Source organism: Chaetura pelagica, unplaced genomic scaffold (assembly GCF_000747805.2).
Source record: "Chaetura pelagica isolate M959 unplaced genomic scaffold, ChaPel_1.0 scaffold115, whole genome shotgun sequence".
NCBI lineage: Eukaryota > Metazoa > Chordata > Aves > Apodiformes > Apodidae > Chaetura > Chaetura pelagica.
This window is the reverse complement of record NW_009953761.1, coordinates 2,260,056-2,273,815: the sequence shown is the minus strand read 5'-3', so window position 1 is coordinate 2,273,815 and position 13,760 is coordinate 2,260,056. Positions and strand designations below refer to the sequence as shown.

Below are 13,760 nucleotides of genomic sequence, written 5' to 3'. Positions count from 1 at the left end.
TCAGCAGTGACTTCTTGGCTACTTGACAACACTGAAAATTTTCAAAGTAACTTAATCTTCTAAATTAAGTCTGATTGAATTATTTATTTTTAAAGCCTTTTGTCTGTCTTCATCCTTCTTGATTTGTCTTCTGCTTTGTCAGCGTGTGAACCATTAGCACCTGAGTTTCTCCAAGATTTAAGAGATTTCTGGTACCTCAGTGGTCTTCCAGTGTCACTTCCTTTGCCAGTGTATTATGCACTTTCTTCTTGTCTGTTGAGTTTAGCATATTCACAGTGATACACAAATAATAATTTTTGAGGCAGCAAGCATTAATTTAAAAAAAAGTAGTATGTAATAGAAGAAAAGATAGTGACTTTGGTCAGTAGAAGTATAGATACAGGAGTTTGAATATGACTACATTCAATGAGATAAGATTGCTAGGAAAATCCGAATTTACATGGATGGAAAAGAGTTTTAAGGACAATTAAATAAATTTTAATTTTGGTTGTATCTGTATATATATTGAACTGTCTTTAATGAATGCACTGTAAACATCCCACCTCAGTTATTAAATCATAAATTTCTGTAAGCATCCTTATAAAAGCATGCCTTCTGTGTAAATGCAAATAAGAAGGAACAGGAATGATATTACTTTGAATTTAGGACAAACAAGAACAGCTATGCTGGGTTAGCATAAAGCTCATAAAACCATACTGAATCAAAGTAAAATAGTAGCAGTAGCAGGTACTCCAGGAAGAAGCATAAGTAGCAGTGTGTATAGCAAGTTTTCCTGTTGTATAACTTCCCAACATTCACTCGCTGTTAGATTTTGAAGGCTTGCTAAGTTGAATGTGTGGATATTGTGTTGGATAATATCCTGATACTATTAATTTTTAGATATTTATTCTTCTGCTCTCCTCAACATCCTGTGCGAATGCTTTTCAAGTCTAAATAATGCATTATATTTAGGAAAAAACATTTGTTTTTTGCTAATAATTTTCTTGGTTGCCTGAATTCTTATGTCACGTGGAATATCTAATAGCAAGAGTACATCTTCTCTGTGATTTTGTAGACTAAAATAGATAAGAACCTAAATGCTCTGCTTAGTTCTTTTTTTTATTAGTAAGAAATATTCCAAGCAATGTTGATATTTTTGCATATAATGCATTTTGTTGTTTTTTGTGTGGTGATACACCTTCTTGAAGTTTTTTGTTAAAAATCTATAAATCGAAGATAATATGTAGTTTAATCATGTTATAGACACTGTGTTTACAAACATGCATGTCTTCCAACTTTCCACTTTATAGCTCTAGCAATAATTGCTCCTAGGTTCATGTGATTGTCAGTTTAACTTTTAGACTCTGTAAATGCTCTGAACTTTACTAAGTTTATTATGCACTAAATTTAGAAAGAAGTTGGGATATGGGAATTTCTGCTATGTTTATATGCATTAGTTAGCAATGTTTGGTGACATGGGTGGGTAGTACTTTCTGAGATGGCCTTTGGTGTCCCACCTGGCTTATCTATAGCAGCTGTTCAGGGTGTTATGGTCTTCTGTCATATTTACCTGCCCCGTGCTGATGCTTTGGATATCCAAGGGCATTTGTGTGAACAACTGAGGCCTGTATTTTGGGAGGGGAGAGTTGGGGAATGCACAGAAGATTTCTGAAATCACTAATGTTAAAGACATGAGTAATATGAAAAAAAAAAATTACATGGAAAAAACAAGGTTGTCAGGAGTCTTCAGCAGTAAATTCAGCTGTTGCTTTGTGGCATTTCAGAACATCTGGTTACAGGTTAGCATCAGTAAAGGGCAGAGTTTGGGGTGGACTTGTCCTTACTTAACCTGTGTTATAAGGTCATGCTATATAATATGAAAAAAATCTGGTGGGTGTATTTGCCCAAATAAGATTTCTGAGTCCACTGAAACCTGGAAATTCCAGCAGAATGCTGATTGTTGTTGGAGCCAGGGTTATATTATGATTTAATGGCTTTTCTGGGCTTCATTTGATGACCTGGCCTAGAAAAACATTTTGAAGCAATAAAGCGTCTGTTTGGCTCCAAACTAATGAGAGAAGCATTGCTCTTTGCATTAACTGTTCTTTAGGAAGAGCTGCGGGGAGCTACTAATAAACCTTATTAAAAAGCTTAAGCAAGACTGAAGGAAATAGAAAACAGAGAAACTATTCCACTCCAAGCGAAGAGAGTACAGGGAAAAAAAACAGGAGAGAGGGGAAAAAAAAAAAAAGGCAGGCCCACAGGGTTTTTGCCTCCCCTCCACGTGACTTGCAGCTTGCTGTACTTCAGCTGCTTTGCCTCTGAGATATGTTAAAGTGCAGCTCAGTTTGATGAAGAAAAGGACTGGACAAATCAAGGCTAGAGACTATTTACAGCAGAGGTTGGGGTAAGTAAATGCAGCTGTAGATAAGTGTTTACTAATGTTCTGCGAATGTTACAGTATCTAGCCTGTAGCAATTAAAAAAATAGTATTTTGTAGTCTTTGTTTGACTGAAGTAATTTGCAAGTGTGGGTGGTACATACTATGCAATAGATTTATGCATAAAACTGATAAAGGATTTAATGTTATTTTTCAGACTTCCCAGAACAAAACAAATAACTTTTCTTTAATTTCATGTCCTTATTTTGTTTTAATTATTTGCTCTGTAAGTAACTGCTATGTCTATTTTAGTGCAGTGCTCAAAATAATTTCAGTGGGAGTTAGCTGATAGTTTCTGGTGCCTTCCTGTTATTTTAATTATTTTTCTTCTGGTGAGGGAGAGGGAAAAACAGCTTATACTCTGAACCTCCTAGATAAAGCATTTTCAGATTTCTAGACTACAACTCCAGACCACTGAAAACTCCTCAGCATCAACTTGTTCCAGGAATTCATTCAACCATCCTAGTAGGATCTGATTTCAGCTGTTCGCTTTTTGTTTTCTTGTCTTTTTATAAATATTTGTGTATTTTCTTATACTGAGTTGTAAATAGAAAATCCTATTTTAATTTCTTTTCTTTCTGTTTAAATTTGTGTAAATTTGCTATTGATATACAAAATAGAAATATGATTAAAGTTTTTGTTGTTAAGAATTCTAGGCTTTTGATTTTGGTATGTGTTGATATGTTTTTGTCTCTAGCGATTTGAATGGACCTTGCGGTTGCTAATATAATTCTGTTATGAAATAGGATTGCAATCTTAGTCAATTAGTGATTTCCAGAGCAGTTGTTTTAGCAGTTTCAGTGCCTGCCATTTGGGTATTTACATTTCAGTGCATAGGCAAGGAGCTGAGAAGGAGGAATGATCAATGTAGATTGTTAAGACCTATGCTGAAGCCTGATGCAAATATTGGGAAGTGAAAAAGGAAGAGGAAACTCCTTCATTGTTGGCAGTGTGTTAAAGAAAATATTTTTAAGGATTTCATACCTTGTCATCTAGGGTGTGTCTTCCTTTTGCATCATCTCACAGGAAAGAGTATGTTAAATATTACAGTCTATCATGAATTTTACCATCTGGATTAATCAGACTGCATTCTCTTTTTCAGATAATCACTCCATTTAGGAGGCTAATACTGTGTGCTGAGAACAGAAAAGAAATGGAGGACTGGATAAGCTCTCTGAAGTCCGTTCAGTCCAGAGAACACTATGAGGTAAGTTGATATCCCTCTTGGTGCACCCTGTTCTAGCTCAACAGGTCAAGCTACAGGACACAGAACTAGAGTATTCACCCCCCTTAGTGTGGAAAGTGTGTTTAATGCCAGAGCTTCATGTTAAGACCTTTACTAATGAAATGAGAGCTTCTTATCACACTTGTTTAGAAGTTTGGAGGGAGAGCAGGCTAAATACCCTTTGGAAAATAATTTTGGTGAACATTGCATTGTCATCCCCTGTAATATGGAACCGTAGGTAATTTCAGTCACTGTAGCTGTGTTCTGTACTTGCAAATTTGTCTTAACTTCTCCTTTACTAGACCGCACAGTTTAATGTGGAACATTTCTCAGGGATGCATAACTGGTACGCCTGCTCCCATGCCCGACCTACCTTCTGTAACGTGTGTAGAGAGAGCCTCTCTGGAGTCACTTCTCATGGCCTGTCTTGTGAAGGTAAAATAAATGCTTTTCCCCCCCTCTCCCCCCGATTATTATGCCACATAGGTAGACAGGTGGCTGGAAGTTTAAGACTAAGAATGATCCTGAAACTAAAGAATAAGAAAAAAGCCCGAAGGGAGAAATCTGTTTGCTAGAGTGACTTTCTTTTGGGCAGAGGGACTGCTAATGATCTGGCTTGCCTTCTTCAGGCTCCAGGTGCTTCATTCTCTAATTTATCTCAATAAAACAGGTCCTTTTGCTGCAGTGCTGAGTGGATGGTTAACAAAAAAAAAACAAACCACAACAAAACAACAAAAATGAAGATAAGTTTTATTTGATTTACCCATCGAAAATGTGAAACTGGTTTGCAGAATCATCATTCCTTGGGCAAAAACAATAACAGTAGTTTCTGCCCAAAAGATAAAAAAATTCATAAAACTTAGTTAATCTCTTCGCCTCCAATTCTTGTTTGCTGTGTTACTGCTGCCTGATCCTGCAGTACAGGCAGGACAGATTGCTTTGAGAATTCTCTCATGCAGTGAGATGTTAGAGATTTAGATGCTTTTGCCTTTTGATGGTTCAACAGGTGAAATCTAGCAGAAAGAAAAAGGAGGTGTGGCTAAGACATCAGCATTAAGCTTATCTGAAGAAATTATATCTTGCAAACAAATGTTACAATAAACCTGAAATGGCTTATTTACATTCTGGTTCAAGTTCTGTGAAACAATGGTAACAAGTCTGCTTACTTGAGAACCCAGCAGAAAATAAAGCATCTGTGTGACCTTATGATCTCTATGAAATGTAGAAAGATTAAATTACCAAAATAGCTGACCATCCAGAAAAGAGTTACAGTTGCACCATTCAAAACTTGACTTTTTGGACGCATGTTATCCAACTGCAAACACATTTCTGTTACTGATGCTATTGTAATACTTGAGGTGGAGCATAATAATATGTATTAAGGAAATCTTACAAAGGAAACATTAACCCACTGTCCTGAATTCTCCATGCTTTTAATGTAGCTAATAGTGCAGTTGCCAGGGAACAGGATGAACTGGTTTCATAGAAATTAGAAGTAGTATAGTTACTTCCAGCTTCTCTGGTGTATGTTTTCCACTGTGTATAAGTCGTTTGGACAGTTCTAAGGCAATAATGGTATTTTCAATATCTGATATTGGCAGATGGAAGCTTCGTATGCTTAATTAAAATGCAGTTGTATTGCCTCTGTGTACCAATGCAGTTAAAGGCAAAGGAAAGGGCAGACTTCTTTCCTTTCATAAAGAATTTATCCTTTCATAATATTATAGCTATTCTAAAAGGCTATTTAGCAGGAATTATTCTTGTAAGATTATCAGTGTTAATGGTTGTAATTCATAATTTTCTGTTTTTTCAGTGTCTTATTTTGCTTCTAAGTGTAGTTTTAATTTCTAAGGTATTGGCATTAACGGTATGTTAAGGAATTTTCATGACTTTCCAGATTTGGACTTTGTCACCTTTCCGCATAGCTTATTACAAACTAATGCTACATTTATCCACATTTCTGGAGCCAGCTGGTCTTTCAGCAGTTTTTTCAAATGTTTCATGGAGGTAGTTTGGATTTGGATTTACTTTCCCTGGTCCACAGTTTCATGCACCTATATGACCTGGATTGGTTTCTGTGTAGATACTACGATATTCTTTTATCTGTTGACCACCTCTTCTTAGCTACCAATTTATATCTAATTTTTAATAATTTTTCCAAGTTGTTGTTGTTTTAAATAAAAGGAACACTTTAATTATGTATCTAATTTAAATAATTTCACAAGTAAATATTATACTGGAATATGTATATATTGTCCCCAGTTCTGTGTACCTGTGAAAGCTCATGTTAACCACCTTTAATTTCTTTATCTAGGAAGTGTATTGTGGTTTGATCCTACTTCTTTCTCTAAAATTATTGTGTGAGTTGAGTTTGTATTTATTTTATTCTACCATGTGCATTTCTAATGCATTTCACCATCCTTTTGTTTTTTTTTAACTTACCCTGTGTTAGCTTCATACACTGAGGAGATGATGTAGGAAGTATGGAGTCTTAAGATTCCCCAGACATGTTCTGTGCTACCTTTTCTCATTATATCTTTAAAAAAGCTGTTCAAATATTTATGCCTGGCATCTGTAACCTCCAGCTCGCAATCCATTTATATCTTTACTGAATTCAATTATTTGTGTGGTCATTGATCCCAGTCTACTCTATTATGTCTTGTATTTAGAAGCACAAGAAGCTTCTTCTCAAAGAGATACTGGAGCTCTTCCTTCTCCCAGTGGTTTGGGTTACTGGCACACCAAGTTATCTTGAAAGTAGCTTAAGAGTCTTTATACTCTTTCTGGTCTGATCCTTAACTGTAAGTGAAAAAAACAAAATCCCATTGCTGATATTTTGTAGCTTGCAATACTTTAAACAATCAATATTTTAAAATGTTGTAATATTTTATTCTCTTAGACCCCCTGGTCACTAGCAACACCACATAAGTGTTTTTTCAGCCTGACCACTCTACAAGCTGCATTTCTTTTGGAGATAAAGATGGGTGCCTACTTTGTTCAGAGCACCTTCACTCCCAGTAGCCAAGCAAAGGTTGACCAAATGAATTGCAGACCACTCTGGAGCTACTTATAGAAGTTTGTGGAAGCCAGTGTAGGAAAAGAGGGTATGTCAGCACTTTTACTAGGGAAAAGACTATAAGTGAGAACTTGCATCTTTTTAGAAGTAAAAGAATTGATACATATATCAAACTGAAGATGTAAATGTATATAAAACCAGGCTTCATTTTTTCTACGGCTCAAAAAACAATTGACTTGTAAAAAGTTTAATCAAACACTGCTTTGAGATGCAGTGCTGTTCCTCCCACTAGTTCCTTCTTTTGCGTCTTCTCAAACATCATCTACTTTTCAAATGTCTGTGGTGCTCTGGCTAGCTCTGAAGGACTGATCTCAACATTCACCCACAGTCTTTACTAGGAAGGAGAAATGATTATTTTTTTTTTTCCCCTTGCTTTTCAAATTACTCCAAACTAGCTGAATCTTTATGCTTCACAAGTGTATCTCTTATTCAGAGTTTGACTTGTTCTATGCTCAGGAGTCTAAGCCTAAGAAATTGTCAGATAAAACCAGAGATACTGGAATTTTTAGGCAAAGAAACTTAAATAACAATAGATCTACAGAAACTCTTTCAGAAGTCTCCAAGCTCAATTACTTTGTGTAAATACTACGTTTCTATCCAAGTCATTGTCAGTGGAACACTGCCTTTGTGATTATTACAAAATACGTATTTCTTCGGGTAGTGTTTTCATTATCCTGATTTAATCTTGATTGCTGACTATCAAATATACCTAAGAAGCTGGGAATTGTAGTTTGAATGAGATGCTTTCTCCAGTAATGAATAGCACAAACAAACAATATTGAAAGAACACTTTAGGATCCTAAAGTCAAGCAACAAGAAAATACCAGGATTAAATCGACTCTGCAAATGCACTTTGTGCACTTCATCTTTTTTTGTGTTATGATTGGGGGGTTTTGCCTACAAAACCCCATTCTTCTTACCCACTGCACAGTGTGTTGTACATGCACTACTTGCTTAGCCATTGTCTCCAGGTTTTTTTGCCACATTTTCTGCATAGACTGGAGAATGAATAGTGACAGAAATGGTCAGGAAGAGAAGGGATATGAATTATTAAATAATTAAAGTGTTACAGAAAACTGTTCTGTGACTTAGTATTAGACTGTGCCTCTCTGTAATCCTGGGGAAATCACTTATATAAGATTTTTTATCAAATCAGTAGTTGTGTGTTGTTTATAATCTGGGACCTGTATGACAGAACTGCTGACTTTTGTGTGGTTAAAAAAAACAGTTGAAGCTGTTCTGAAGTCACTGACACTTTGAAGATACACAAAATTCTTAGAACCATAGAATCATTGAATGGCTAAGTTTGCAAGGGGCCTTAAAGATCATCTAGATCCAGCCCCCCTGCATTGGCAGGGAATCAAAAAGAAAGTCTTAACTGTATGAGTGCTGAGCATAACAACTAGTAGTATTATTAATAAGAATATTTTTAAATGACAGGAAGAAATCAAGATTGGTGTCCAAGGAAGCAGAATTTCATTAGCTTTTGGTAAACAACGCAGATACCTGTTGAAAATTCCTATGTACCAGACAGCAGTGCAGCTGTGTGCTTATCAAGAACCACCCATTGCATGCAGTGAACTAGGGTGCTCTTCTCAAAAATTGTGTGATCATATGACTGAAGGCTTGACACCTGCACATGGAAGCTGTATTGCCAAGCTGTATTGCAAAGTTAAGTTGCATGAGTAACTTAAGTTGTAGTACTTGACTTTGTAATGTAGGAATTCATTTAGCCCCTTCTTTGTAACATTATATTAACTGAGAGAGTTACTCATTTGGGTGAAAATAGTGAAAACTACCAAGAAACTGCTGAATTTTATCCAATACAACATGGACATAAGGTTCAAACTGGCGTGAAGTTAGGTTGCTGTTTTTATGTGAGTCACTCCATTTTCACTGTGCCATGTCCATCTGTCATGTGATAGTATTCTTGGAAACAAACCAGTAGGTTTCTTGGAATGCCTGAAGACAAATCCTTCCATCTTGACAACTTAAACTATATTTACCAGCTCAAGAGATCTTCAAATTAGTTTCAAAACTTTGGTTTTGGCCTTTGAAGTTGGAAAAGAACAGTCTGAGCCAATTCTTCTTTGAAGAACACACAAGAGAAAATTTGTCATAAATTAGGCAGTGGAGTGGTAAGTTTGGAGAAGAACAGTGTCCTGCCAGTGTAGTTGAATTAATGGATGGGTGGTTAGAATAAAAGGCCCTTGAGACACAGGTGTTCTATAACAAAGGTGTATATTTTCAGTGCATGAGATCCTGTCATAAGGTTTAGTAATGTTGCCTGTCTTCAGTATAGGTAATAATAGCTATGGATTTAATCAATGTGTCTGTCAACAGATATTGGTACCACTGTGACAATTATTTGCAAATTAGTTAGTTCTCTTGGTTGGCTTTCTGAGAGGCCTGCTTCTTATTCCAGATAGAAACATTTACACAAGAAAATAAAATTTAAAATAACGTTCTATGAATATTCTAGATTGGGTTTGGCTAAATTTTTCCTTTTCTCATCTTTTAACTTCGATTGAGGATGTAATGGCAATTGGTGTCTTGCAGTATGTCTGCATGTTTGCTAAAGATTTCAAGTATGAGACTGATCCATGAAGGGGATTCAGTGTCATCTGAGACAAAATAGATTAGAGGTAGTGGTAAGGAAGGTTGAGATTTGATTTAAACTTTTCCTGTCTATATCCATCTCTTCTCTACTGCTTTCTGTTCTGCTCAAAAGTTACATCTGTGTCTTAAGGTCATTGTTTTTTGGTAATGTTTAATGCTTAGTTTAACACAAATAGTTGTTTGATGCTTTGGGGGCTGGAGGGGGGTGACCTAGAGAAAGTCTGATCTAACGTTTGTTAAGTTATACACTGTACACAAAAAGCAAACTTTAGCTGTTGGTTGCCATCCATGGTGTGGCTTGCTGCAGCTCTTCAGATCCTAGGTTTGAATTTGTCCTTGCTTTGTTAAGAGACCAGAGGTTGATAACAGGGTCCTGAGGTCTAGTTTAATCATAGCTCAATAGGGTTTGAAAATTGCATTTAGTTGTTATGCCTTTGTAATTAGGAATTTCCTGTTGCTCCTCATCCCTTATTTGTTGTATGTTGATCTGTGTAGCAAAGACAAACTTACGAGTAGGAAGCTGAATTCAGTGGCAGATCTTCTAAAAGTTTTAAGTGGCAAAACTGATCAAGGCCCACCACTTGGAAATGCAGCCTTTATTTCTGTGCTTTTGTGAGGGCTGACTTCTGTGGGCGCTCAGAACCAGATGAGATTGGCAAACACAAAATAAGATACTGACCTGTTTTGAAAACATGAACCTGCCCTGTTAGTCAAGGAATGTGGGATGTTTGCACACTTTGCATCTATGAGTGTTGCTTTTCAAAATGACCAGGGAAGTTAAAGCAAAAGCAGCAAAAGTCCTTTTTCTGTTTCCTTGTCTTTCTTTGAGCTGAGCACAGACTTCCATGCATCTCCCAGAACAGTGAGGAATGCTCTCGAAGTCAGATGTTGCTTACGTAGTCACAATTCACTTTTTAAATTGATCTGGCAATGGATCAGTGGAATTAAGATGAGAAACTCATGATTCACAAGACCTTCTGTACTGTGGCTTAATGCTTTTAATGGTAGACAAGCAATGTCTGATGGTTTCCTGACAAATATTTGTTTGAAAGGAGACTACTACTTCTGGCCTGCTGGCTAGTTCTCATAAACCTTTAATGGTCTTAGCCAAAATAATTTGTATAATGCACTCTAAATAGAATGATGTCATGCACTTCCAGTAACAGAAATACCCACAGTTGGGTGCATCAGTCTGTTTGGTCTAATATGAGACCAGTAACTAGTCACACTAATTGCCCCACAGTTGGGTGCATCAGTCTGTTTGGTCTGAGACCAGTAACTAGTCACACTAATTGTGCTGAACAATATACAAATAGTTTTTAGATTGTCAAAATACCTGCCTGTACTACACACTTGTGCTGAATATTCCAATTAGTAGATTTTAAAGAAATAATCCAGTGAGGAGTCAGACTCTTCCTCACCTAATGTAGCCTTTTCCAAGATACTGTAACCACCAGTATCCTGAGTAAATATATCAGCACCTAACCCTTCACTTTGTCAGCTTCTGGGAAAACAGGCATAGTATAGTGCCCAAAAGGGATCCCTTAAGCAAAGAAACAGAGGTCCTGAAGCAAAGTACTTGAAACATTCTCCTGTCACCTCTTGCAAATTTAAACCAGGTAGCAGAATTGTGTCACTGTAGGAAGAGAAAAGGCAAAAACACAGTTAAAAATATATTTGTATCTTAGTGCCTTGCATTACACCTGAAATATGGGCTACAGCTAAGCAGTTAAGCCCAGTTTAGAGAGTTAAACTGGACTGATTGTTGACTGAATTTTATTTTAGTTGGGTTGTCTTGCGTGTGCAACACTAGATGACATGTACTTGGCTGTTTTATGGAATATCTGTGTTAATATATTTTTTTAAAATATACCTCTCACTGAAATACAACAAATAACATAGTATACATGTTTGTGTGCCTTCCAGTGTGTAAGTTTAAAGCACATAAAAGATGTGCTGTCCGAGCAACAAATAACTGCAAATGGACTACATTAGCCTCAATTGGAAAAGACATCATTGAAGATGAAGATGGTGTAAGTACTATTGATATTTACGGGATTTTCCAAAACTGTTTCTTCTTCATGGGGGACAAAAAAAAAAGGGAGGGGAGGGGCTAAGTCTAGAAATATTGCCATATGACCCACTGAAGTTAATGGCAGGTAGCTATATTCCTGAACACTGTTCAAAGATTAACATGGTATTTGAAGCACAAGTTATATTCCTATCTCACAAGAAAAGTTTAGTATTTGTAGGCAGTAGATTGCAACTGTGTTACAAGATTTTAAAGACCACGTGCAGAGAAAGTGAAGCTGGAGAATTGCTTCCAGAAGTTCCTACTACTCTTAAGCAAAGGTGGTATTTTATACTATTACCATGCTAATTTTGGCAATGTATTTTGTTCTTACCAATAGCTGTTCCCCAGGAGGCCTGTTTGTTGTTTGCTGATCTGTGGGGAGTTTTTTACAGATGAGAGCAGGATTTTTAAAATTAGCAAGGGAAATGGCAAAAGCTTTTCAGAGTTTTGTTGTGATAGAAAGGTTATTTTTGCAAACACGGCTGTTTATGTGCCACTGGTGTGAAGCTTCTTCCTAGAAGGCTGATACTATGTTGCAAACCTATGAGTGTCCTGAGTTGCCCATGGTATTAATAGGACGAGTGCACTGAGTAGGGCTTTGCCCTGCATTTAGGGACTGCTTTATAGAGCTGTGACTTACCAGCTGTGGTGAGAGGGTATGTAAAGCCACAAAGATGTTCTCCTGTCCTGACTATTCTGAATTTTAGGTTTTTTTAATTTGTTTGTGTCATGTGATCAACATTAAGGGAATGTGTACTAATTGTGTTACCAGTTGTCTAGACTTAACTGCTCTGTTTTGTGGGTAGTTGCTACCATAGTAGTATGAATAACTGAAAGAGCTGTGTCTCCCTTCTTCAGCTGTCACATTTTCTGCCTAGCATGTGAAACGTTTGCATAGTCCAGATCCATAGGCGTTACCTTGTGAGCACCCGTGTCCCTTACCTTGGTCAGCCATACCTGCATCTTTAATGAAAGGGTACAGCCGTGGGAAACATTTTCAATCCACCTGTATTTGAGAAACAAAAGTCTCTAATTTCAAAGTATTTAACTTCTGTGACTGCTTCTTCACAGATAGCTATGCCTCACCAGTGGCTAGAGGGTAACCTGCCCGTCAGTGCCAAATGCGCCGTCTGCGACAAGACTTGTGGCAGTGTCCTGCGCCTGCAAGATTGGAAGTGCCTTTGGTGTAAAGCTATGGTAGGTACAGTGAACTACATCCAAGCATCCAGGATCTTGCCAGCTTTATTGCTCACCATTATTTTTATTTTGGCATTGCACAGCCCTGCTTTTGCATTAAGTAGGAGCAGGCAGCTTGTGCAAACTCGGGTCTCTCTAATGTTCATCATGTCTCCTGACCGTCCTACTTGTTTCTGTTAATTTTTAAGACACCCACAGATGCAACTTTTCTTTAAGAGGTGTTGTTATCCAATGTGTATTTTCTCTGACTTGTCCTAACTACTGACTGAAGGTTCAGATGCCTGTTCTGTGTGATAATAATACTACTTTCTTGTGTCTTTTATTGTAGGTATTGCTATAATAATATCTTAGTAGTATTAATGTTTATGGATATTTATTAATATTAATTTAGCAATGTTTTTATTACTGCAAAATCTTGAAGTTCTCTTATTCAGAACGCTCTGTTGGTTGCTGATTGAAATTCTGTAACATTCTATTGCTGTTTCCCCAAAAACACAGTTTTCTCGTAATTTTTTTAACTTAAGAGGTAGGTTTCATATGCTAAGATATAGAAGTGGAAACTCAGCATCTTTTTAATTGTTGAAGTTTTTGGCATATAGATGTCTGAGCCTTTGTGTGTTGGCAGTGGGAATTGATTGGCATCTGTAGAGGTGATTTGAAATGTAGGTGAAGTTCAGCACCCTCTGCGTGTGCCTTTTTTTTTCCAATAACTGTGGAAGAGACCTTTCCCTTGTTTGTGGGACCCACCTCTGGTGAGTTGGTCTGGTGTGGTAAATGTGCTAGCTTTAGTGCAGATACAGCCAGGTGGAGCAGGCATGTATAGAGCTGTGGCTTTACTGGGCACAGTGCGCCAGATGACCCCAGCATAGATGCTGCCTGCTGGGAACTTGATCCTCCCCTGCTTTTAGATAGAGGTAGGCAGTTCTTTTGAAGGGGTGATTCATACTTGGTGTAGGGGTAGCTGAAGATTAAGTACTCCAAACTTATGTTTTGTGGCATGAGTAACAAGTCTTTGTGTTTGAACACTCACACATTTTTTTTTCCAGTCTTGCTTCACTTCCCCCTACACCTAAATGTTATATATTAGTCCACTTTTGTTGCATAGGTACTGTTATCAGTTACACATTCATCTGAAATTCCACTGTAGGGA

General features: G+C 37.1%; 1 protein-coding gene across 3 annotated transcripts in view; it reads left to right on the top strand.

Moving 5' to 3' along the window:
- DGKH (diacylglycerol kinase, eta) overlaps positions 1 to 13,760 on the top strand; it is a 74,667-nt gene that overhangs the window by 14,842 nt on the left and 46,065 nt on the right. For 2 of the 3 annotated variants that reach the window (XM_010000855.1, XM_010000857.1), the window contains exons 3-6: positions 3,522 to 3,626; positions 3,947 to 4,079; positions 11,266 to 11,372; positions 12,485 to 12,610. In XM_010000855.1, coding sequence (XP_009999157.1) covers positions 3,573 to 3,626; positions 3,947 to 4,079; positions 11,266 to 11,372; positions 12,485 to 12,610 — 420 coding nt within the window. In that variant the 5' untranslated portion in view covers positions 3,522 to 3,572. Of the gene's footprint in view, positions 1 to 3,521; positions 3,627 to 3,946; positions 4,080 to 11,265; positions 11,373 to 12,484; positions 12,611 to 13,760 lie in introns of those variants that run through there. The other variant, XM_010000856.1, reaches the window with a different exon arrangement.